Consider the following 25,188-nt stretch of genomic DNA (forward strand, 5'->3'; position numbering starts at 1 on the left):
CAATGAACTACTTCCTCCAGCCACACCCACCTGCCTCCAGGTACCAGTTAATCCCATCATAGATTAATTCACAGATTAGGTCAAGGATATGACCCAATCATCTCCCAACCTTCTTGCTTGTCTCACATGTGAGCTTTCACATTCAAACCATAACAGCATGTGAATGATTACAGTTATTGTGTAAACATTAGTACCACTGTATATGATGGGCAGCTACTATTTATGAGTTGTGTTATGATCTCCATGCATCCCAATTTTATTTTCCAAATGTGGTCATGACACAAAGTCCATATGAGACACATATGCACAAATCTCTTAAAGATCTACTGCAATATGGAATCTCTAGGCAAGAGGATAGGACTGATGTTAGCAAGCACCCAGGTGACTCAAAATCAGGCCAGTCTGAATATATATATATATATTCAATTTCCACAACTTTAAAGATAAGCATTTCTAACTTCTGAGATAAATAGGGAACAGAGGACCACAAAAATGGCTAGAGGTGGAGCTCAGGGGCAGTGTTTGCAGAGCAGGCACAAGGCCCTGGGTTTGATCCCAGCAACACATACACATACACACAATTTGATGCACTTTAAACAATTATTCTTCAGAGGTGTGGGGGGGAATTTTAGATGGATTTGGGGCTAAATCTCAGATGGAGGTGGGGGACAGGCAAGTTAAGACCACAATTGAGGGAGGGGTCAGCTCCTCAGCCCCACTGCCTCAACCAATGCAGAACAGGGCTCTATGCAGCCGGGTCAGTCATGTGGTTCTGTGGAGTCTCTTGGATTTTAAAAGTTGGAAAATATAAAAACTATAAAAATATAAGGACAAATGAAATGGGCCAAGTCTTGCTCACAGGTGGCTAGTTTTCTGAGTAAGGGGCCTTTCAGTTCCATGGAAAAGGTATTTGGGAAGGGACCAAAGCTGTGAGAGGTCTGGTTTGGCAGGTGCATGATGGAGGGAGCAGGGAAATAGGGATCAGCAGGCCTGAGACATGGCTACAAAGCAGTACCCAGAGCTTGGTCAAACCGTAAGTTGGTGTCCCAGCTGCTAATGAGGGCCAAACCCCTTGCCTCTGGGACCAGCGCCCTACTTGGCCCTTCCCACTCGGCAGCATGAGAAAACAGGCAGGGAGGGCTGTCTTAACCCACCACTGCAGATCAAACATATGAAAGGCTGGCGAAAGGGAACTGATAAGATGGATTTCATTTATAACACGAAGAAAATATCCTTGAGTTTAGGAAACAGTTCCAATTTTTATTCAAAAAATTATTAATCAAAATTGCAAAGCAGATTTACAGAGCCACAGATTCATAACAAAACAGGAGGGCAATGGAACATTCCAGAGACCCCAAAAAGTTCCAGAGAAGCACATGCCAGACATTTCCAGTTCAACTGTGGTTGTATGACAGGCCACCTTCACTCCTGCATCTTCTCAATGAGCTCTTCTTTGTATTTGCCTTTCTCTTTTCCAACTTGCCGAGATTTGGCTTTGCGTTCAAGAATTTTTTTTCTATCTTTGTCCAATTTTAGCCTGGTGATAACTACCTGTCAGGAAAGACAACAAACATTTTTTTTTTTAGTTTTATTTATTTTATAGTACTAGGACCGACCCCAGAGCCTTGCTGAAGGATATGGAGTAATAACCCCCAGGGAAAAAGGATGGGTTCTGGACCTTCATCTCAATAACAATGGGTTTCCAGCTTTCACAGCTACTTTCCTGACTTAGACTTTAAACCTGCACAACTAGTTTCCTGACTGCCCAAGTCTCTAATGATTAAGTCACACTAAACATTCTGCTATGATTAATTCTCATTAAAACCTATAAAAAAGACCCCTCTTGTACCAGTTGCCATGTTCTCCCCTGAAAATGCGCCATTCCACCACTACTTAATAAAGACTAGGTGCTGATTCGTTGAGATCTGCTCCCGTCTTGGTTATTTTTGCTTATACTTGCAAAGGTGGTTCTGTGGTCCACCAATGACTATATCCCCCACCCTTTTAAAATGATTTTGAGATATAGACTTGCTAAATTGTGATCCTCCTGCCTCAACCTCCTGAGTAGCTGGGATCATAAGCATGCACCACCTCACACAGCACCATAGTTAACCACCATCACCCTGAATAGTAGAGGTTCCTTGGACAATAAACAGCAGCTCGGGTTCCTTGTGCTCGCCAGCCTTCCACCTCCTAATTCCTGAGGATCTCAGGAGGTCACTTACATAGTTGAGTGACATGTCCTTTGGTTGGGAAATTTTGTTCACTATTTCCATTATCTGGCAAGATGCATTGCTTTTAAAAAATCTGCACTGCACCCAGCTACTGGGCAATACAGAGGTCATAAGGATAAGCAAGCCCCTAACCATCCTGTCCTCAAGGACCTGAAACTTAGGAAAGAAAGACAGATCCTGTAATACAATACAGGACGAGAGTGAAAAGCAGAACACAGGTGTCCTGCTGAGTGGGCATGAAGGCCAGGGAGATGTTCCTCTCTGAGCACCGGTGCCTTCTTGTCATCAGCTAGGATGGCAAAACAGACAAGAGTCCAGACTCTTTTGGGGGGGGCATACTCAGGGGTGCTGAACCCAGGGGTGCTCTGTCACTGAGCTAGTTCCCAGACTTATCTTTTTTGTGCATGTGTATGTGGTGCTAAGGATTGAACCCAGGGCCTTGTGCATGCAAGACAAGCACTCTACCAACTGAGCTATGGCCCCAGCCCTATCTACCTTATTTTATTTTTTTAATATTTACTTTTTTATGTGTAGATGAACACAACACAATGTTGGTGCTGAGGATCGAACCCAGGTCCCACCCTGCTAGGTGAGCGCTCTACCGCTCTACCAGCCCCTACTTTATTTTATTTTGAGACAAGGTCTCATTAAGTTGCCCAGGCTGACCTTCAACTCTGGAATTTCCTGCCTCAGCCTCCCGAGTCATTGGGATCACAGGTGTGTGCCACCAAGACAGGCTAGAGTCTGGATTTGGACAGTATTAAGCCAATGAACCAAACAAGCTGCCTAGCAGCCTGCCTCTAAGCCCTTACCTCACCCACCTGTGCAGAGAGCACCAACATGTCAATAACTAATGGCAACACTACACTAAATGGCTGTTGCCCCCCCTCAGTCAGGACATACCTTGCTTGGATGGATGCCCACGTGGACGGTTGTGCCATTAGCCTTCTCACGCTGCACCCGCTCAATGTAGATGACATACTTCTTTCTGTACACCTGGACTACCTTGCCGATTTGCTGACCTTTGTAATGTCCTCGAACCACCTAAGAGAAAGTATAAAAGAGAACCCCCTGTAATGGATGACATCATAATGAGGAAGCTGATTTTCAGGAACATGTAGGCTGAACACAATCTTTTGTGAAAAAGTCTTGGCAGTGAAACATCAGCTAGTTTATGGCATAAATCTGCTTTGTTATGCTAGCTTAGCTAGAAATTCTTCACTTAATTTTTTTCCTCCACTTGTCTGAAGAAACATCAAGATTCGGGGCTGGGGATGCGGCTCAAGCGGTAGCACGCTCGCCTGGCATGCGTGCGGCCCGGGTTCAATCCTCAGCAAAGGATGATTGAACAAAGATGTTGTGTCCACCGAAAACTAAAAAATAAATATTAAAAAATAAAAAGAAACATCAAGACTCCTTGGGACTACGACAGTCATCAGAGAATGAGCCTCAGCACTCCTAAGCTGTCCATCTGGAGTGTTCAGCATACATTTAAGAGTGATTTTCAGGTTGTAGAGAATCAGATGTGACTGCGTTACTATTATTGTCCTTGATGGAGTCTGCCTGCAAACGAGATATTCTGTCAAGGTATAGATAGGTAACAGCGGACATGCTTGAAAATGAGGTGTCTGCTGTCCTTGGGAGGGCCTACTCGCAAACGAGAGGCTCCTTCAAGGTTTAGATAAGGTAACGGCGGACATGCTTGAAAATGAGGTGTCTGCTGTCCTTGGGAGGACTTGCCTACAAACGGGATGTTCTGCCAAGTGGGCTAGGAGGGTGATGAGAAAAATTTTATTATCTGTTCTTAACAAGAGCAGAGCTCGGCATGCTCCAGGCCGAGAGTAGATTAGCCATGAGAAGCGGGTCACTTCTGATTAGAAAGTAAAACTTCTGTATGCTATGTTTAATTAGCTGAAAGACCCGATTTATTGCTGTTGGAAGGCTGCCTTCTTTGTTCACAATACTATAAAAAGATTGCTTGTATACAATAAAGGACTTTTTTTCTGTTGCTGCTTTGCTTGCTCTGCTTCTTCTTTCTTTCTCATGCTGACCTGCACGTGAATTACTGCAACACAGGTTGGAAAGAGGACAGCCATGCCTCACTGAAAAATTAACATGAGTCTATGTGACCAGAGGTTCTCAGGACAACTTGGGGGCTATGCCTTTCCCAGAGACAAGGAGCACAAATGCAGAGACAGATTTTAGGAGAAAATTGTTCAGTGTGGAATATGATGATTTTGAAGCACTGAGGGAACATTCAACAGACAGCAGAATCTGATACACCGTTGAAGGCCACATGAGCCACCAACAGGGACTTGGGAGTCACCCACAGAGACGCAATTTGAAGTGCACTTTCATGAAGGGAAAGTGAAGGATGCAATGCTATAAAATGATTCAAGGATCTGGGAAGGATTCTCTGAGGAACTGACATTTAAGAACAGAAATGAGGAGTCAGCCGGGTAATGCGGAGGAGAGCACTCCAGGGAGCGGAAGAAAAAAAAATAAGGGGTATTTAAGGATCTGATAAGACAAGCATGACTGAAATGCAGGGCCTGGTGGGGTTAGGAGATGAGCTGCAGGGGAGGACAGCCGTGGAGCACGTCGGGCCTTGTAGGCAACAATTTTAGACTTTTTATGGGCAGAGGTACTGGGGATTGAACCCAGGAGTGTCCTCAGCCCTTTCCTGAAGTAAACTGGAAATAGTCAGAATCGACTTCTTCTGTAGATAGAATCAACAGGACTTAGTAGTAGTGCAGAAGACAGGGTTTAAATAAAGTTGTTGAGGATAACTTAAAGGTTTAAGGCAGCTGGGTGTGGTGGCCATACCTGTGACCTCAGTGACTCAGGGGGCTGAGGCAGGAGTACTCCAAGTTCTAGGCCAGCCTGGGCAACTGAGTGAGAGTCTACCTCAGAAAAGAAGAAAGGCTACGGGCTAAGGATATAGCTCAGTGTAAAGCAGCACTACCTTAAAAAACAGGTCTTTTCTTGGTTAAGAAACTTGCAAAGTCTATAAGATATCTAAACAGACATTTAGCAAATAGGTCTGTAGTGATTCAGGCTGGCATGTAAGAGGGAGGTGTTACAGAGCAGACATTTACAATTCTGAGAATAAAATATTACCTGTTACTGTACATACCTAGGCAGAGAATGCAGAGCAAGAGGAGATGAAGAGAAAAACAGCCAGCAGGGAGTCTGAGAAGCTGGAAGCAAACTGTGAACCTGAAGTGTCAAAGAGGCCAAGACTTCTTCAACTAACGTGGTGCTACCTACACCAAATAGTGCTGAGAAGTCAGAAGTGTGATGAGAGAAGATGTGTCCCCTGGATTTAATCACAAAGAGGTACTGCAGTCAAAGCAGATTTTATGTAGTAGTAGGAACAGGAATGAGACTGGAGAATATCCAAGAACGAATGGGAGATGAAATATAGACAGTTCTTCTGAGGAGCTTATTTAAGAAATGGGCAACAGACAGTAGAAGCTGGAAGGAAATGGGCTGGCAAAGAGAATCCAATTTTCCAGTTCTCTTGTAAAGCCAAAGTCTGACAATACCGAGTCTGAGTTTCCTCTAGGCTGCAGTGGGTAAGACATACATCCTTCAAACAAGGAATCAACTTTTCAGGTTGACATGTCCTAATCAATCCACTTTTCTTATTTAATTTGCCAACCCAGCCCCTGTAGGCATTTGCAATTCCCAGTTTTAGAACATGACTGATAGGAAGAATCCAGGAGAGAAGAGGTTGAAACTATTGATCCTGCCTCCAAGTTTTGCAGCACTGGGGGGTTGAACCCAGGGCCTCACACATGCTGAGCCACAATCCAGCCCTAGATTCTCCCTCTGAACTACCTCCAGAGAGCCCCAGTGTCTCAGATGACACATCAAACCCCTTCACTTCATCCCATTTCATTTCTAAACAATGGTTCTCAGCTGGGGGAGACAACTGGGGTCAGCTAGGGGATAACTGGCAATATCTGGAAATATTTTTGCTTGTCACAGTGACAAAGATGGGGAATGCTGCTAGCACCTAGTGGGAAGGGAGGGATGCTGTTTAGCATTCTATAATGTCCAGGGCAGTTTCCCCACAATTACTGGGTCCCAGATATCCACAGTGCTGAGGTTGAGAAGCCCTGCTCCAAAATGTGAGCTCTATGAGAACGAAGGCTTACTCAGTCTTGTTCACCGTTAGTGTCTAGAACAGTATCTGGGAAGTGCTCAATAAATATTCCTTCCAGGGGTGAATCCAGTCCAACCTATTTCATTCACCCTCACATTCTGAGCTCCATTCACAGGGAACAGCCTTTCATAATTTTTCACTTCTGACTTGCTGTGGCTTCTCCATTTTCCCTGGCAAGACTAGTATATTATAGGCCTGGCTCCCACAAACATCAATTCTACCAAACTCAAAAGGAGCATTTTCCCCTTCAAAGAAGGGCTCAAAGAACCACCCTGAACAATAGCTTACAAACTAAAAGCCACTGGCTAGACTGAAAAGCAGACTTTTCTTTGGCTGGAATATTTTAAACAGGGTGGGCACTCTAGCGGCTCTGCACCCCAAACCTGATCTGCACATCTGCAGACTGGGTACTTGTTAGGCTACTTTTTTTTAAACTCTGGAGCAAGCTGATGGCCCTCTGAGCCACATCCTAGCCTGTTTTTTTGTATTTTATTTAGAGACAGGATCTCAATGAGTTGCTTAGCGCCTCCCTTTTGCCGAGGCTGCCTTTGAACTCTCGATCCTCCTGCCTCAGCCTCCCGAGCTGGGATTACAGAGTTGCGCCACTGTGCCCGGCTCTTACTAGGATCCTGAGCCGCTTGAGTGCCTGCGACTCCCTCACTCGGGCACACGCAGTGGCCCGGAGCCCTGCACTTGGTAGTCTCCGGGGGGGCGAGCGCGTACCTGGACCTCGTCGTCCTTGCGGATGGGCATGGAGCGGACGTTGTACTTCTGCCGCAGCTCCTTGGAGAGCGGGGAAGACATGATCTTCCTGCGCACGTGCGAGGGGGCATTGAAGTGGCGTTTGCGGTTTTTGCTGCGGTCCGAGGTCACGAAGGGGTTGAACTTCATGGTGACCGTCTGCAAAGAGCGGGAGGGAGGGCTGAGTGGGTGGAGGGAGCACAGAGGGGACGCAGCAGTCGGTGTCGCACTGTACCCCGGCGCCGCAGGCCTCAGCACAGGGGCCGGGAGCGGGGAGCCGCACTGGCCTCGAGGTCGCCCCGGGAGGGAGCCTTGGCTCGGGGAGCGCATGGTGGAGGGCCGTGCATCTCTACGACACTGCGGGGAAGGGTCGCACAGGGCGGTGGGCTTCAGAGCCCAAGAAAAACACCATCTTTTACTCACCTAGCCGTACGGCGAGCTCGGGCTGTGACCGCGCAGAGCCGGAAGTGAGGTTTTTTTCTTGGCGCAGGCGCAGAAAGATAGCAGTGCCCCATTCCGCCGGAGAGAAGCAGAACGGCGCCCCCTGCGTCCTGGGGTGGGATTGCAGCGCCTCGCGCCACCCACCTGGGGAGACCACAAGAATTTGAATCTCTGGGCAGAAAGACCTGCCTTTGTAGGGCCGGCAATAGGGGTTTATTGATGCTTTTTTTTTTGAGTACTGGAGATTGAGCCCAAGGCCTCGTGTATGTAAAGACCTTCGCCAACCCTGTCCTACACTCAGCCTTTTATTGATGCTCTCCTAGTGGGCACCTGTCAGTGATCTCTCACCCTTCCCGAACTCTGTCTTTACCCCTGTTGCCCGTCACGGAGGAGCTCGTCTGAGTGCATATTGTATAACTGTCCTCGGTATCCTGGGGGATTGGTTCCAGAACCCTCTACAGATATCAAAATCCATGGATGTTCAAGTCCTTTATTTTAAAAAATGGCTTAATAGTTGCCAGGTGCAGCATCACACACCTGTAATCCCAGCGGCTGGGGAGGCTGAGGCAGGAGGATCACGAGTTCAACGCCAGGCTTAACAATGGTTAGGCACTAAGTAACTCTGTGAGACCCTGTCTCTAAATAAAATACAAAATAGGGCTGGGGATGTGGCTCAGTGGTTGAGTGCCCTCGGGTTCAATTCCCGGTATCAAAAAAAAGAAAAAAAAGGGGGGGGGGAGCTGGGGATGTAGCCCAATGGTAAAGGGGTTTAAGTCCCCAGTAACCCCACCCCACACACAGACAAAACATAATAGCCTACACGCATCTTGCTATATGCTAAAAATCATCTCCAGATGTCTTATAACACCTAATACAATGTAAATGTCATGTAAATAGTTGTTATGCTGAATAATTTAGGGAATAGTGACAATAAAAATAAATCTGCACATGTTCAGTACAGATCCAATTTTTTTTTCTAAATATTTTCCATCTGTGATTGGTTGAGTCAGTGGATGTCGAAACTTCTTGTATAGAGGACTGACTATATATTATTCAGGTGCTTTAAACACCATGATGCTCCCTCCAAATGCCATCTGCAGACAGGCTTCTTCAAAATCCCCCAAGAAGCCTGTTCAAAATGCAAAATTTCAGCCCTTACCACAATCCTACAAAACTAGACAGTGTTAAGTTGGGGTCAAATCTGAATTCATTTATTAGTGCTGGGAACTGAACTCAGGGCGGCAGGCATATTAAGCATTCATACTCTCTACCCAGCCCCTGAAATATGAATTCAAAGTAAGCACTCTTTCCTCTCCTGAAAGGTTTTTTTGTTTTGTTTTGTTTTTTAGCAGGGATTGCTACCATGAGTGCTTAATCACTGAGCCACATCCTCAGCCCTTTTTATTTTTTATTTTTAGACAGGGTCTCAACTAAATTGCTCAGGGCCTCGCTAAATTGCTGAGGCTGGCTTTGAAGTTGAGATCTTTCTGCCTCAGCTTCCTGAGCCGCTGGGCTTACAGGCGTGCGCAGCTGCGGCCCACGATACTCCCCTCCCAAAGATTTTCAAAGCGCACCAATGTCTGAGGATCACTGTGAACCAAGCACCTGGCTTTGCAAAACTTATCCTCTGGTTTATCCTTGTCCACACGAGCTGGGGTTGCAGTCAGACACGGATCCACGCGCCTCTCCCTGTTGTGGACCCCCGGGGACAGCCGGTGCACATCCCAGAATCTCAGTTTTCCACCTAGAGTGATCCTAGTAGGCACCTCGTAGGGTTGTTAGGAGGCTTCAACGAGCTAACCCACTTAGAGTGTTTAGACCCGAGCCTGGTACAGAGCTCGCTGCAGTCAGACGGGATTCCCAGCAAAAGCAGAGGCCTATGTGTGGGCCTCCCGTGGAGGAGGCCTCGCATTTCCATCGTTCATCGCGGGACGCCCACTGTTGGCGTCGGTGCTTGTCGTAAACCCCGGTAACGTGCCAGCAGGCTGGCGCGTGAGGAGCGCCACCTCGGCTTGTTCTCACTGTGACAGCCTTGGGGAAGGACCTGCTTCTGCAGGTGGGACTCCGCGGCCTCTGCCCCGCCCCGCCTGGCCCCGCCCGCGCCGCCCCCGCCCCCTCCGGGTCCTTCCTAGGCTCAGCTCCAGGTGGCCAGCTGGCCGCTGGCCGGGCGCCACCTCAGGCCCGGCAGGGCTAATGCCTGGGCTCGGCATTAGCGGGGAGGGAGCAAAGGGCTTCGAGCCTCTTCTGGCCTCCAAGCTAGGGACCAAGGGGCTCTTTCTGTTCCTTATCTCCAGGCAATCCATTTATCTATTTGCCCGATGACCACTGAATCCTGCTTTATATCAGAGGCCGGATATGATGAGTTCGTGGTGCTCAGTTGACAGATGGGGATGATGGGGATCCTAAAATTCAGAGCAGAAGAAGTTGAATGGGCACGGTGAGGCTGGTCCTGGGCACTTTCCAGTTTAGCAGTGTTCCTCAGACAGGTAATGTCAATGTTAGACACCAGTGTTCAACAGGACTCCCCGTGGGCTAGGGCATCTGGGGTGATCCTTGGGCTTTCCGGGCCCTACCTGGGTCTCACCTCAGACCCTTGCAGTCAGTCTTGGAGATCTTTGGAGGAAAACCTCGCCTGGAGTGTCTGCAAAAGCCGACCCAGAAGAGCAACAAGCTAAAATTGTAACAACAGTAACTGAAATGTCATTGGTTGTGTGCCGCCACCAGGTTGCAAGGATTGGGGAGTTGGGGCCAGGCAGTCAGAAGAGAGGGAGACTATGCACAGTGACTTGGCTGCAAGGGCTGGGTCTCTTCTCAGAGCAGCCCTTAGGATCCATGCCAGCCCCCACCAGTCCATTCACTGGCCCAGAAAGGCCCATTGGTTTATTGTCATCCACCTACTCACTTGCTCCTGACCATTCATTTGCTTATTCATTTATTTGATACCCAGGTATAGAGCTTGATCACAGAGATCTGGGAGGACAGAGATCTGGTTCCTGCTCCCAAGAAGCACAGAGACTCACTGGCAAAGGGAGACATGGGGAGGACAGATCCTGACAACCCAGGAGAGCCAGGGAGTATCCATGACCAACCGAGCAGGAGAGGCATTTCTTAGCAGCTGGGTAGCAATAAAATTAAAACAGGTGCAATGACATCACTAGATGGTAGGAGCTGGGGCTCAGTCGTCATAATGGTGCAGAGAGACCAGCTACGGCCTTTCTTCCCACCCACAGTTGGGAACATACACAGGGCCTGGTATAAGAGCCCAGCACCAGCACAGAGGAGATGCCCCGTGAATAGCTTCCTCTCAGAGGCAGAGGTGGGGAGAACATGCACCTTGGCATCTGAATTTCTGGGGGTTGGATATCCACTATTTGCTTACTCTGTGGCTTTAGATGAGATATTAGCCCCTTGGTCACTCACTTTCCTAGTGTGAAAAACAGGAATAATGATATTACTTATCTCATTGGTTTGGGGTCAGGATTAAATGAACCCTTAGCATAATCCCTTGGCACACTGAATGTAACAAATGGTAGAAATTATTTGTTGAATAGATGAATGAAGACAGCTGATCTTAACAGCCTGTGGAGTCACTGTTGGGCACAGTGCCAACGGTTTACAAACATGCCTTATTTCATCTGTTAAAAAGTCCTCTGAAGTAGCTGGGCACAGTGACACACGCCTGTCATCCCAGTAGTTGGGGAGGCTGAGGCAGGAGGATTGTGAGTTCAAATCCAGCCTCAGCAAGAGCGAGGCGCTAAGCAACTCAGTGAGACCCTGTCTCTAAGTAAAATACAAAATGGGTCTGGGATGTGGCTCAGTGGTTGAATGCCCTTGAGTTCAATCCCCGAAATTAATTTTAAAAATTCCTCTGAATTATCCCTCTACCTGTGAGAAAACAGACTGAATGAGATGGGAGAAAAGGATGAACATGATCTATCATTAGATGCTCATTATAGTTATTGATCTTTTCACTATGGTTATTGATTATTGTTGAATATATATATATATATATATATATATATAGAGAGAGAGAGAGAGAGAGAGAGAGAGAGAGAAAGTGTACTAGGGATTGAACCTAAGGGCACTTGATCACTGAGCCTCATCCCCAGCCCTTTTTTTTTTTAATCTTTCATTGACTTTATATATATATATATATTCCAGCCCTTTTTATTTTTTAGTTTGAGAGAGGATTCTCTCTAAACTGCTTAAGGCCTCACTAAGTTGCTGACGCTGACTTTGAACTTGCAATTCTTCTGCCTCAGCCTCCAGAGCCACTGGGATTATAGGCATGTGCCACTGCACCCGGCTGGTTATTGATATCTTGTAGACAATAAAGAAAATAACAAGATATAGGGCTGGGGTGTTGCTCAGTAGTAGAGCACTACCTAACAAATACTAGGCCCTGCATTCAATTCCCAGAAACAAACACACACACACACACACACACACACACACACACCACACACACACACACACACACGGCCAGGGGTGGGAGAGCGCCTTATTTATTGACCTGGGTAAATGTCTATATTTTTAAAATTTATTTGTTCTTTTTAGTATACATGACAGTAGAATGGATTTTGGCAGATTATACATACATAGATATTTATTTTATTTGGGATCCCACTCTTGTGGTTGTACAGGATATGGAGTTACCCTGGTCATGTATACAAATATAAGGCTGGAACAGTTACGATGGATGAATTCTATTGCCTTTCCTATTCCCCTCCCCTCTCCACCCCCTTCATTTACCTTCGTCTAATCCAATGGATTTCTATTATTCCCCTCCCCAACCTCCCTTTTTTGGGTCAGCATCCACATTTAGCCTTTGGTTTTTGGGGACTGGCTTATTTCACTTAGCGTGATATTCTCTAGTTTCATTGATTTGCTGGCAAATACCATGATTTCATTCTTCTTTATGGATGAGTCATATTCCATTGTGTATATATACATTTTCTTTATCCATTCAAGTGTTGGAGGGCACCTGGGTTGTTTCCATGGCTTGGCCTTTGCCAATTGAGCTGCTATAAACATGGATGTGGCTGCGTCACTGTAGTGTGCTGTTTAAGTCCTTTGGGTATATTAGATGTCTACTAAATGAAGAAAAAAAGGAAACTGCAAAAAGATATGAACAGGATGATCTCATTTTGTTTACAGAAAGGCATCTCTAAAATGTTAACGATCACCTCTGGTTAGTGGGCTTATGGATGATTTAAATTTTTCCTTTTTAAATTTTATACTATTTTTTGTCTTTCCTGCAGTGGGTTTAAGAACATTTATTATCTGTATAATCAACATCACAGTTTAAGGGCTGGGGATGTAGCTCAGAGACAGAGGACTCACCTAGCATGCCTGAGGTCCTGGTTCCCATCCCCAGAATACTCACACATACAAAATCATAACTTAAGGGTCTCAAAATTTTTAGAAGGCCATGCCTGCCCACGGGCACTGCAGATTTTCCTCACAGCTTGTTTTAAAGGAAGAAACAAAAGCTCCTCCTGCTCCGAACCTACCCCCTTTCCAGTTTTCTTTTTTGACATAAGGCAGTTCTTGGGTCTGAGGCAGAACCACGCGATTCCTGGCCACCCTGGAGTCAGGCGGACCCGGGCTAGGGTTCCATCTATACCACGTGCTGCGGTGTGACCAGGACTCGCTGGTGAGTCTGTTTCTTCCTTCCTAAAAAGGCACTAACTCTGGGGCTGGGGCTAGGGCTCAGTGGTAGAGCGCTTGCCTAGCATGTGTGAGGCCCTGGGTTCGAGTCTCAGCACCACACATAGATAAATAAAATACAGGTATATTTACAACTAAAATAAATATATATTTAAAAAGAAAAAAGGCACTAACTGCCATCTGTAAGAAACAGGACCAAAGAGCAGTCACCACCCACAGAGAATACCACAGCACACCAGGCCCGAAGGAGACAGAGGCCAGCACCTCGCCCGGGGCGGGACAGTGGTATCTCTTCCCCAGTGTCCCCTTTCACATTATTGGATACTGTGTCTGCTGTGGAATTTGGAACCAGTTTCTTTCCATTATTTTTTTTGCTTTTGGTACAAGGCTGGAACCCAGCACGAAGCAACCATAGCACCACTGAACTGCACCCCAGCCCCAAAACCCGTTTCTTAAGAAGAGAGCAGGACTTCCAGTGGCCTGCCACATTGTTGCAGGCAAAGAAAAAAAATCATTTGTGACATAGTAATAAAACCCAAGCCAGTTTTCACTTAGGAGCCCTGCTGTGCCACCTGACTCCTTCCCAAGCTCCGCCCCGGGAGGCCCCATCCCAGGCCCTGGGGCTGTCTGCCTAGGACCCCCCTCTCCACCACCGCCTGCAGAGCTTTCTTATTCAGACTCCCCAGCTCCCAGCCTGTGACCCACCCTTCTGTGGGTTTGCTCTGTAACCCCACATTCAGAAATCTTCTTACGTGGGGCCACTGGGATCCACATTTGGTTAGATAATTGGAAAAGTTTATTGGAAGGAGAAATCATAAACGTGCCATTTATCCCTTCCTCTTTCGCCCTTTGAGAAATCCCAGTAGTTCTTCCTTCTCCTGACAGAACTGTCTCGTGACATAACCAGCCTGAGCTCTGGGGTTGGTTTCTATGGGTGGAGTGAGACCTGAGGCACCTGGAGGATCCTTGCGGCCAAGTCTTCACGTGCGGACCTGTTCGAACGTGACTTAGGGCCCTTTGGACCTGGGGTGATAAGCTGGCCTTCATCAACCCTCGCCAGAGCATGCAACTTTGCTAGGCTCCTTTCCAGTTGTCCATCATTGACTTAACTAGGACTTCATTAAATCACAGCGGGACAGATGAAGCACGTGGCAGCGCCCACATAAGTGGCAGCTGGGTGGGTGTGCTCGGCTGGCTCACTGGCTTTGGGTGTCAGAGGGATGTAGAGAGCAGGGAGGGCTCGTGAGGCACCTCCTGTCACCCAGGTGAGCTTCTTGAGGCCCCGGTTGTCCCCAGGGTGTTGGTGGTGTTCTGAGGAGGCTTCAAAGGCCCGGAGAGCAGGACCTGTTGGAAGACAGCAGATCCAGGAACATTCTGCAGGAACGAAGGACTGGCTCCACCCCAGGGCCTTTACCTTTTGATCATCTTCTCAGATCTTTCCCCCGGTCCTGGTTGGTGTTTTTTTTTTTTTTTTGGTACCAGGGATTGAACCCAGGGGTGCTGAGCCACATCCTCAGCCCTTTTTTATATTTTATTTAGAGACAGGGTCTCGTTGAGTTGCTTAGGGTCTCGTTGAGTTGCTAAGGCTGGCTTTGAACTTGTGGCCCTCCTGCCTCAGCCTCCTGAGCAGTTGGAATCAAGGACGCAGTCCACTGCGCCTTGCCTGTTTTATTGTCTTGCAGCAGAATGTCCAGCCCAGAACATAACTGCAGTGTTTAGCTGTGTACAAGCGGAGCTGGGGGCTGGTGTAACTTGGAGTACAGCACTTGCCTAGCATGCCAGAGGCCCGGAGCTCAACGCCCAAACTGCCCCCCTCCAAAAAAAAAAAGAAGCGCTAGTGCTTAAGACTGAGCGGGAGACATTATTTTTTGGATAAATACTTTAACACAACTGGAGTCCTACAAGTGTGCAAGCGTCAGGTCTGTAGGTGTCTGACCCAGCAGAGGATGCCTGGCCTGTGGACCCTCTGTGATGTCATGATCGTCCCATTAATAGAACTGGGGTGCCAGTGGTCAGACTTGATCACAATGAGCCCCTTTTCTACAGCTCTTCCAAGCCCCTCTACAGATGTGATAAGGCCAGGCAGAGACGACAGGGAGGCGAGTGGTCCCTAACTGTCTTCTAGGTGCTTCTCTGGGTCCCCCAAGATCTTCTTTTCAGCCTTTCCGACTCTGCTCTCTGGAATGAAATTCCATTCTGCCTGCTTTTAGCCTCCGGGCTCCCCAGCCACAGCCAGGGCAGAAAGAATCCCTCAGCAGGTCTGGCTGGGGCTGGGGCTTGTGGGTGGAGCCCTTGCCCAGCTCCTGTGAGGCCCTGGGTTCCATCCTCAGCACCACATGAAAATAAATAAGTGAAGGAAAGGTATCGTGTCCATCTACCACTAAAAGTATGTTTAAAAAAAAAAAAAAGAGAAGAATCCCACAGCAGTACTTCTGAAAATCAGCCTTTTAATAATCTATTTGAACCCTATGAGTGGGGAAAGAAAACATTTTTTTTTTTCCCTTGAGATTTTGTTTATAAGAATAACAGGTCAGAGGAAACCGACCTTCCATAGGAAACTGATGTCCCCCATGTCCTCAGAGTTTTTTAAAAAATGCATAAACGTGGGCTCACATCTCCCACCCGCCCGCCCCACCCTACCATCTTCCATGGGGCTCCGGGATTCATACACCAAAGAGATTCCTTTCCATAACTGGGAATGGAATGATTAAAAAAAAAGTCCACCCAAGTGGCCACAGAAAACAGAAATAACCAAAGGCAGCTTACACACACATCAACTCATATGCAAAAGGGGAAACTTTGCTCATTGGAATTCGGAGCCAAAAATTACAAATGGCAGAGACTTGAGCTATCCATATAGATAATTTAAAAAATCTTTCTACTGGAAACTCCCCATTCATTACAAAAGTATGCAAACAATGTCCATACAAACGGGGGAAACAGGCGGGGCTCTGTGGGATGGAGGGCATAGCTAGAATTCCCTGGGTGGAATTCATGTCTGGACCACTGGCCTTCACTCTCAGGACCCAAAGGGAAGGATGAGGGGGAGCACAGGTAGGGGACCCACCTCAGAAGGAGTTGGGGGACACTGGGCAACCCCAGGGGCTGGGAACATATTAGGGTGTGGGCAGCTGATGGCAAGTGGGCCAGAACCACGCTGAAGAGGTCCAAGTCCTGGGACTCTGGGGCGCCCCAGGTGGAGGCCTGCAGGGCGGAGTCAGGCTGGTTTGCCTAGGGGCCAGAGGTGGCTGTCTGGGAGAGGCCAAGATGTCCTCCTCTGAGGGTTGCAGGAAGGATGCTTCTGTCTGGACAGTATGTAAACCATGACTATTTGCTCTTCAAGGGCGACTTCCCACATGAGACCCCACCCCACCACTGCAGATTCCAACAGGACAGTGGGGGCGCCTGGCAGGGGGAACCAGCCCCTCCACCAAGAAATGCCCTTGCCACACAGCACAGAGGCTGAGGCACAATGGTGGGAGGTTCCGAGGGACAAGGACAGGAGAGGAAGGGCAATCTGTGACCCTCCTGTGACCAGTGGGCAGATCTGAGACCCCACCACTGCTGCCAAACAAACGGGCATCTGCTTCTTGGAAGAACAGGACAGGGGTGGGGACAAGGACCTGAGCCTGGGCTCCAGTTGGGGCAGGAGGGACAGGGCAGAAGGGAGAGTTCCAGCTACAGCGCCAAATCTCAGGGGCTTGCCTGGAAAGTGCCGTTCTGGGTGGATGGCACCAGGTGGGAGGGCCTATGGGCAGGCTGGTCCCAAGGCTGAGAGCCCACGGTGGCTGCCCAGACAGATACCAGGCGATCAGTGTGTCCACATGGCGGGGCTGCAAGATTGTCAAAGCCTGGATGGCAGCTGGCCAGGGGATGCTGGACTGTTCCCTCAGAGGCAAGGGGCCACAGCCCTCCCAGGAGGGGATCCCAACATCTTAAAGCATCCCCTTGCCTGACTCTGGTCTTGGGGCTCCCCAGGAAAGGAACACCACAACTCTAGGCAGTGTAATTTATCTAAAATGAAACACGGGGAAAGAGGTAGCTGCGGGACCTCGAGCCACTCTCGCCTCCCCGCCTCCCACGCGCAGGCTGGGAGGAAGCCAGACCGGGTCGGGAGAGGGCCGCAGGAGCCAGGGCGACGGAGCAGGGCGGGCAGCCTCCCTGGGTCCTTGGAAGGTGTCAATGCATCTTGCCCAGCTGGATCTTCTTCCAGGCCTCGGAGGCTGTGAAGATGCAGGAGTCCAGGATGCCCGCCACAGTGAAGGTCCCACCAATGATGGCACAGATCTGAAAGAGGAGATGAGCGTCAGAGGCCAGCGCTGGAGGGAGCGCCAGCCAGACCCTCCCGCATCACAAGCTCTGCAATGCATTGCCTGGGACACTCGTGCTTGCTGCGTGGACACCAACAGAGTCCAGAGAACTCAGGGCTCAGAGAGAACCACTTGTTAGATGACGAATTTCTTGTTAATCACGAAAGCAATGCTCGCCAACATCAGCTCCCTGAATTCCCACAGGAATTAAGGCCCTGATAATTCCATTGTGAGGAATTATTAGGCCCATTTCACAGGCGAGGAAACTGAGGACCAGCGAGGTCACCCCCAATTCACTAGGTAGCAGAGCTGTGACCTGAACACAGGTGTGCCTGCACCCGGGAGCCTGTCCTCCCAACAGCCACTCCACATTGACTGGTTATTTATAATCCCAGTTTCAGATGAAGGATGGCGGGTCTGAAAGGCAGTGCCACTGGCCCAAGATCTGACACAGCCAGGAGGTGGCAATCCTGGGACCTGAGCCTGGGTCTGCGACGTGGGGTGGGCTGTCAGCAGCGCTGGCCTGGGGGGGCTGGGGCTGGAAACAAACCTCACACTCTTGGAAGCCTGGGCCATCTCAGTTGGGGGGCGGGTACTGGACAAATAACCACCCAATAAACCCACCCAGGGCAGGCATGGCAAAGCATGGAGAGGCTGATGGGGTTCCGGGAGAGCTGACATCAGGACCCGTCACAGCTCTCCTGACATCAGGAGAGACCCTATCTCAAAATAAAAAATATAAAAAGGGTTGGAAGTGGAGTTCAGTGGTAGAGAACGTCTGGCCTCAATCCATAGTGCCAAAAAAGAAAAAAAAAATCACATTTAATACCCGTAACCCACCCAACACCATAACTTAGCCCAGTCTAAGTTATGGTGTTGGGTGGGTCACAGTCCTGACATCAGGACTCACAGCCCCTCGCATTTGCCAGCAGTTGGCTCATCACGGTGGGGGGCTGTCCGTGCCCTGGGGGGTGTTCAGCAGCATCCCTGACCTCTCCACATGTGACGCCCAGACTACATTCTCCCCCTTGTTGTGACAATCAAAATGTCTCCAAATATTGCCCGATGTCCCCTGGAGGTCAAACGTCCCCGGTAGGACGTAGCCTGTAGGTGTGCACTCCCTAACCTGCTGGCACATCGTGAAGACCACGGCAGAGCAGGCGACGCTGACAGTGCCTTCTCTGTACCAGGCAGGCCCAGACCTCAGGGAAGCCCCAGGTCACCCCTAGGATGCTAGACCCGCTGTACAGAGGCACAGAGACCCTGGAGCAGCTGTGCAATGCCTCTGCAGGTGGCTGGGGTTCAAAGTGTGGAGCCTGTGCTCTGAGAGTGACATCCTCCTGCGTCGCAGACATGCAAAGCACCACCCGCTGAATACTCAATGTAGGGTGGCCGGACCTCCTCACACTGTGAGTGTGTCCGTGCAAGCGTGCTGCTGGCCTTTCAGTGGGGTCTGCAGCAATTCCACGACAGTCCAGCACTGTGGGATGAGCAGCCCACGGCAGGCTAACGGGGCGTTCTGAGCGTGTTCTAGGTAGGCTGGGCTAAGTTATGGTGTTGGGTGGGTTACCGGTATTAAATGTCTTTTTTTTTTCTTTTTTGGCACTATGGATTGAGCCCAGAGGTTCTCTACCACTGAACTACACTTCCGACCCTTTTTATATTTTTTATTTTGAGATAGGGTCTCGATAAGTTGCCCAGGCTGACCTTGAACTTGCAATCCTCCTGCTTCAGCCTCCCAAGTCACTGGGACCACACGTGTGCACCACCACACCCAGCTATTAAGTGTATCTTTGATTTGGTATTTTCTATCTACAGTGGGTTTATTGGGACATGCCCCCATCATGGGTTGAGGAGCATGTGTGTGCTAAACACACGTTCGTTCTACCATTGACATCCCCAGCTGAAGGTTTCCTGGTCTAAAAAATTGCTTTCTCATGACTTGGAGGAACTGAAACACAGATGACAGACAGCAAGAGAAGGTCACAGAAGGTCTGCAGGCTGAAGCACGGGGTGGACCCGGGGCTCTCCACACTGAGCCCCACTCCAATCCTCCTACCTCGGACACCACTCCCTAACATTCTCAGGCTGGTTTGACCTTGTGATCCTCCTACCTCATCCTCCCCAGTACTTAGGTGTGTCCCGCCACCTCTGCCTTGCAAGAAAATGTTAAACGTCTTTTCCCTTCAGTACCCACTTCATGCCATTCAGAAGTACCAATGCCACCCATCCACAGGGCAGCAGGAGCACTAGAGCCCCCTGAGGGAGGGGCTCTTTACTGCTGAATCCATGGGGCTCAGAGGGGGAAACAGCTTGTCCAAGGTCACACAGCATGTCTGTCTGCCTCCCAAGCCCCCACTCTTCTCCCCATGCCATATAAAATGGCATTTAAATGACCATAGGTCTCAGAAGAAGGCTATGTTGGAGTCTCTGGGGGGGGGCGCTGAGGGGGTGGCCAGAGACTGACATGCAATCCTACGGGGCTCCGAGAGACGGCAGCACTTAATAGATGCATTGGTGCCAAGTGGCGGAGGCTGGAGCCAGCCACGGTGAGAGGGAAGGGTAAATTGAGCCGCGTTTATTTTTTAAGTGATATTTCCGTGAGATGAGCTAAGCAGAGGCCCAGGACAGACAGAGGAGGTCTGTGCGGATGGCTGGTAAGTGGGGCAGCTGGCATTCCAGGAATAACAGCCCCAGGAAACTGGAGCAGCCCCCCAGGGAGTGAAGAGGCTGGGGACGCTGGGGGATTATGCTGAGTGTCTTTAAGCGGCAAGGCCACTCCCTGCCAGCCTCCAAGCATGACGCAGGAGCTCTCTGAAGGGAAGGTGACGGCAGGGAGCTGGTTTTATTTTGGTGAAGTGGATCAGATGATGGGAGATTTTATACCACAAAATGCTTTTAGAGCTTGGATCAGAGGATAGGAAAATGTGACTTAAGTGCAATGGAGAGCAAAGCAAAAAATAGCCACGCCCCCCCCCATCCGCACTCAGCCTCAGTGAGGCACCCAAGTGCCTGTGACTCACACACACCTGGCACCCGGTCTGATGCCGTCATTGTGCACACTGGGAAACAGCCTGGGGAAAGCGAGGCCCCGGGACCATGGGGACTGCTAAGCACTGGCCCCACCAGCCTTAAGGCTAAGGGGGACCCTGTGGTGAGCTCCCTGCATAGCCATCAGTGTCACTCAATTGAGCAATGTCCCTGGCACCCTGCTTCTGAGGCAGGGGCTGGTCTCTGGACAACCAAGGAGGTGTGTAGTGGGTCCCAGCACATTCCAGGGGTTCCTCAAAACAGAGAATCTGGAGCCTGCCCCAGCCCCCCTTCATTACCGTATCTTCCCTCATCCTAGGGGACATGTTCTAAGCCCCCCTATGGGTGTCTGAAGCCACGAATGATATGGAACCCCAATTACACTGCTTTTTTTCTATATATTCATATCTATGAGTTCAATTTATAAACTAGGCATGGCAAGAGATCAACAATAAATAACAATAAAATAGAGCAATGCTAACAATACACTGTAATGAATGCTACGTAAAACTCGTAAACTTGTTTACGTCTGAGTATTTCCTTTTAGTATCTTTGGACTGTGGCTGTCTGTGGGCCCTGAAACCACGGCAAAGGAAGCCACGGAGGGGGGGCCCGAAGCGTCTTGCGCCTCACCTGCTCCGCCACCGCGTTCAAGTCCGGACGCGGTGAGTGGCCTGCAGGGAGCTGTGCTTGTGACAGGTCAGTGCCACGCAGGCAGAAGGCCCAGCCCACACTACTCGGCTGATGTTGGAGGGGATGGACCTTCAGGGGTGATGCTGAGGCCTGAGAGGGTTTGGGGCAGCCCTGGCGAAACACAGTGGTGACCTGGCATCTCCCTTGCCTGCAGGATGGGCAGGATCCCCCCTGTGAGCATAAATGCAGATGGAGCAGATGCCCCATGACCCACGACCTAGTTCCCACAGTCTGCTGACCTTCCACACACAGAAGGGTCAGGAGAACAGGCCTTTCTCAGGGTGCAGAGGGCAAGATGGGGGCAGAGTGAGCAAATGCACAACGGGGGGCCCTGGGGAGCACGGGGCAGGGCAGCGGCAACTCCCCCTCACTGGCTCCTGCCAGCTGGGGCTGGGGGCTGTGCTGATGCCACAGGGACAGGGGGCACCCTTCGCCCACCTAATCTGGGTGCTGCCAGGGCCGGGCAGGTACAGCCTGGGCCCTGCGGGTGCTGCGCCATCCTGGAGATGGCCGGGCTTGCTCCTGTCACCAAGAGCCTGCATGCTCCCCTGCTCCAGTGCCTCTCAGGGCTGGCGGGGCTGGAGTGAGTGTCCACTGCCTGATACACACGCGAATGCCTGTTCCCTTGGCCCCTCACACGACCGGCTGCTGTCTCTCTCCACCTGGCCCCAAGGCGGGGGACAGGCAGGCACAGGCGGGGCTGCTGAGCCAGAAGGGCCACCTCTGTCAGAAATTAAAGGACAGCAGGTTGGCATCCCGAGCCTCCATTTCCCCCGTCTGTGAAACAGGGTCTGCCATCAGCACTGGGACAGCCGTCCAGCCGGGGTGTGACCTGAGTGCCAGGAACTGTTCATCCCCTGTCCTCCCGAGTCAGTGTGGCTTTCCCAGCCTGCGGAAGAGTCAGAGTCTGAGGAAGTGAATAACGAACCTGAGTCCCATTAGAGGCTGCCGGCGGTAGACAGGCTGGAGCCTCCATGAGGACACCCAAGTCGAGGACAGGGGTGGGGACTGTCACGGAAGGAACGCTGACTCCGCCCAGTCACGTCACCCTGCCAGACCCCTTGCCTTCACCCCTGGCCCAGGGGGAACAGTGGGGTTCCCTCTCTGCCACCTTTATAATGGCTTCAGTCCCCACCCTCCTCCCAACTCCTTGGTTGAGCACCTTCTGTGTGCTGGGCCTTGCATACCCTTTTTCCTGGCCTCTTTACTCAGTCCTGGCAACTGTGCCCGCTTCTCACAGATGAGGAGACAAGAGGACCAGAGAGGGACCAGCCCGTCCAAGGTCACAGAACTACCAAAGCAAATCCAGGTGACCAGACCGGGGTCTGGGAGTGTGTGTGTGGGGAGCTGCTGTTCCTGTGACACTCCCTGGCTCACTCCCACATAGACACCCTCAGTGCCTCTCCCCCTGGACGGGGGGCTTCTATAGGAGACCCTCCTCTGTAAGAAGGAGGTTTGCACACCAAATATCCTGGAATAAGGGACCCCACCTGCAGCTTAGGAAATAAGAAGCTTCATAACTTTAAAAATGAGCCTCCTCTTTACGAAGGAGCTTGCTCTGTCTTATGCTCCCTTTCCACCTCAGAACTGGGCACAGGAAAGCCAGGGGCTCCAATTCTGTTTCCGGGCCCAGGTGGGTCAACCTGTCCCCAGTTTACACCTGCGGCGAGACCTGGCTTAGCTCAGACGCCCCAGCAGGATCTGAACCAAAGCTTCTGCTCAGCGTAGGCCTCAATCAGTGAGTCCTGCTGCGGGTTTTGTTCTACTACTCAGACAACAGAGGACACCTGGGAGAAGAAGAGCCAGGCCCGCCCACCATCTGTCTGATCTTTGTTACTTACCTATGTACAACCTGCCTGCGCTGTGCCAGGCCTGGAGAGCAGAGAGACTGAGGCAGAGGACAGAGTGGACAGTGTGCCCCTGCTCCAGTGTCAACTCACACAACCTTGGTGACTAAAACCTTGTTTATTGTGTGTGTGCGAGCGCATGTGTGTACATGGGCTGGGAATGGACCCAGGGCCTGGTGATGGCGAGGGCACGTGTCCTCCCCTGCCTGCTCCCTAGGCCTCCTTCTCAGTTCTAAGTCAGTCTCTGGTTAGTTCTGAAGGCCGCCCCTCCTTGCTGGCCCTCCCTAGCTGCTACCTTTTGTTTCGGGCCAATGCACACAGAAACCCAAAGAAGCAAAGACAGGGAATGGGACCTGAAACACGGAAGCCACCCAGCCTCGGTGGACAGCGTCTTCTTTTCAGGGTGACCTTGGATGCGCCTCTGCATCCTCTGAGCTTCAGCTGAAATCGTGCAACACATGGCCAGCATCATCTGGGGGTGGGGGGTCAAAGGGGATCCTTGTGAAACTACCTGCATACAGTAGGTATTTAATAAGGATACTCGATAGTTACTTCTGTAAGCAGTTGTCTCTTGTGTATTTGTGAGCACCTGTGTCCAGGCCAGCCCCCATGCTGGACGCTGGGGACAGAGGGAAATCAGGCCTGCAGGCCATTATCGGACCTGGCGACTAAGGAATGCAATCTAAATCTTGGGGGGCTCTTTTCCCAGTGAGGAAAGTGTCAGGGAGCATGCTGGTGGGCAGAGCGTACTCCAGCAAAACCCCCTGGTCCCCTGGCTCTGCAGGATACCAGGTGCCACGGGCCATTCAACAGGAGCATGTGAGTGGCATCTGGCACTTTTTGGTGGGCCACAACTGTCACAGCTATGACTTCTGGGTGTTCCCCCTAAAATAAAACAAACCACACAAGCAAAGAGATCTGACACGTCCAAAGCCATCCAATCTGTCATCATGGGCCATTTGTAGCCATCTCAGAAAAGGGGCTAAAGCAGGTGGCAGGGGACAAGTGTGTGTGTGTGGGAGGGAGCCCCTTGCATGTCGTCAAGTACTATCTCTTTATTCCTTTGGTGGCAGAATTTTCTGGTAGAACACAGTGTAGGCCTGAGTAAGGCACGGTGGGGTCGGTGGGGTCCAGGCGGGGAGCTGGGGACAGCCTGGCTGAGGGCTCAGTAGGAGGTTCAGGTGGGGGTCTGCAAGTCCTCTGCAGGCAGGAGCCCTGGGGGCAGCCCGGCTCAGCAGGCCCTTGGTGGCAGGGAGCACGCACCGCGCCCTGCCCCTCATTCCAGCCACCCACAGCTGCTCCTGCAGGCCTGCAGCCGCCACATGACGACACCCTGGCCTAAGCCCCCTCCGTCAGCAGCCCCTCCAAGGGGCTATTTGCAGAGGCCCCCCCACCTGGACTCGAAGGCTTCGCACGCAAGTGTTTGCTTTGAAAAGGGAGAAAGGGGAGGAGAGCAGGTGTCCCCCTCCTCCCTGCCCCACCCGCCCTTGAGGGCTCCCGGGAGCACGTGTGCCCTCCTGTCATCCCAGCATCTGCTGGCCAGTGACAAGGGCCTTTGAAGCTCCACAATGACGCCATCTGCCAGGGACACTGGCCGGCTGGCTCATCAGGCCTGACCCCACGGTTGCTCTGGCAACCAAGATGGCAGCCTGAGGCCTCCAGAAACCCCCAGGCCCACGAACACTGACGGGTGGTGCCTGGGGCAGCACGGCCCCAGGCCCAGGCTTCATTGGCCCAGTGGACGGTGCAGGTGTGGGGTGGCCCAGGGAGGAGGAGGGACAAGGAGTCCTGGAGAGGTCTGTTCTCTGGGTGGGGGAGGAGATCTTCCCAGGTGGCTATGGGGAAATGCCAGCTCTGGGAAGGACAGTGGCTCGCCTGACCCGGGAGGCGGTTTGTCCACGTGGAGGAGACTGAATGGTCCCCGCAAGGGCCCTTCCCTGGGCCCTCTCACCTGCCCTTGAGGCCCAGTGCCGGGGGCTTCCAGTGGGATCGGCGCCTCCCCTGGGCCCTGTGTCACTGGGCAGAGCTGCCTCCTGCACCTGGGGCTCAGC

General features: G+C 50.9%; 2 protein-coding genes across 3 annotated transcripts in view; both read right to left on the reverse strand.

Moving 5' to 3' along the window:
* Positions 1 to 1,234: 1,234 nt before the first annotated feature.
* Positions 1,235 to 7,712, reverse strand: Rpl26l1 (ribosomal protein L26 like 1). The gene is made up of 4 exons (XM_015492612.2): positions 7,570 to 7,712; positions 7,129 to 7,305; positions 3,138 to 3,278; positions 1,235 to 1,551 (listed from the first exon to the last, which is right to left on the reverse strand). The coding sequence occupies exons 2-4, from the start codon at positions 7,294 to 7,296 to the stop codon at positions 1,423 to 1,425; spliced, it is 438 nt and encodes a 145-aa protein (XP_015348098.1). The 5' UTR covers positions 7,297 to 7,305; positions 7,570 to 7,712; the 3' UTR covers positions 1,235 to 1,422.
* A 7,972-nt stretch (positions 7,713 to 15,684) lies between these two features.
* The window catches only part of Ergic1 (endoplasmic reticulum-golgi intermediate compartment 1), a 48,850-nt gene continuing 39,346 nt past the window's right edge, over positions 15,685 to 25,188 (reverse strand). The window contains exons 7-8 of one of the 2 annotated variants that reach the window (XM_048815425.1): positions 23,491 to 23,609; positions 15,685 to 17,544 (exon numbers count right to left, since the gene is read on the reverse strand). In XM_048815425.1, coding sequence (XP_048671382.1) covers positions 17,268 to 17,544; positions 23,491 to 23,609 — 396 coding nt within the window. In that variant the 3' untranslated portion in view covers positions 15,685 to 17,267. The remainder of the gene's footprint in view (positions 17,545 to 23,490; positions 23,610 to 25,188) is intronic. The other variant, XM_048815420.1, reaches the window with a different exon arrangement.

Source organism: Marmota marmota, unplaced genomic scaffold (genome assembly GCF_001458135.2).
Source record: "Marmota marmota marmota unplaced genomic scaffold, marMar, whole genome shotgun sequence".
Lineage (NCBI taxonomy): Eukaryota > Metazoa > Chordata > Mammalia > Rodentia > Sciuridae > Marmota > Marmota marmota.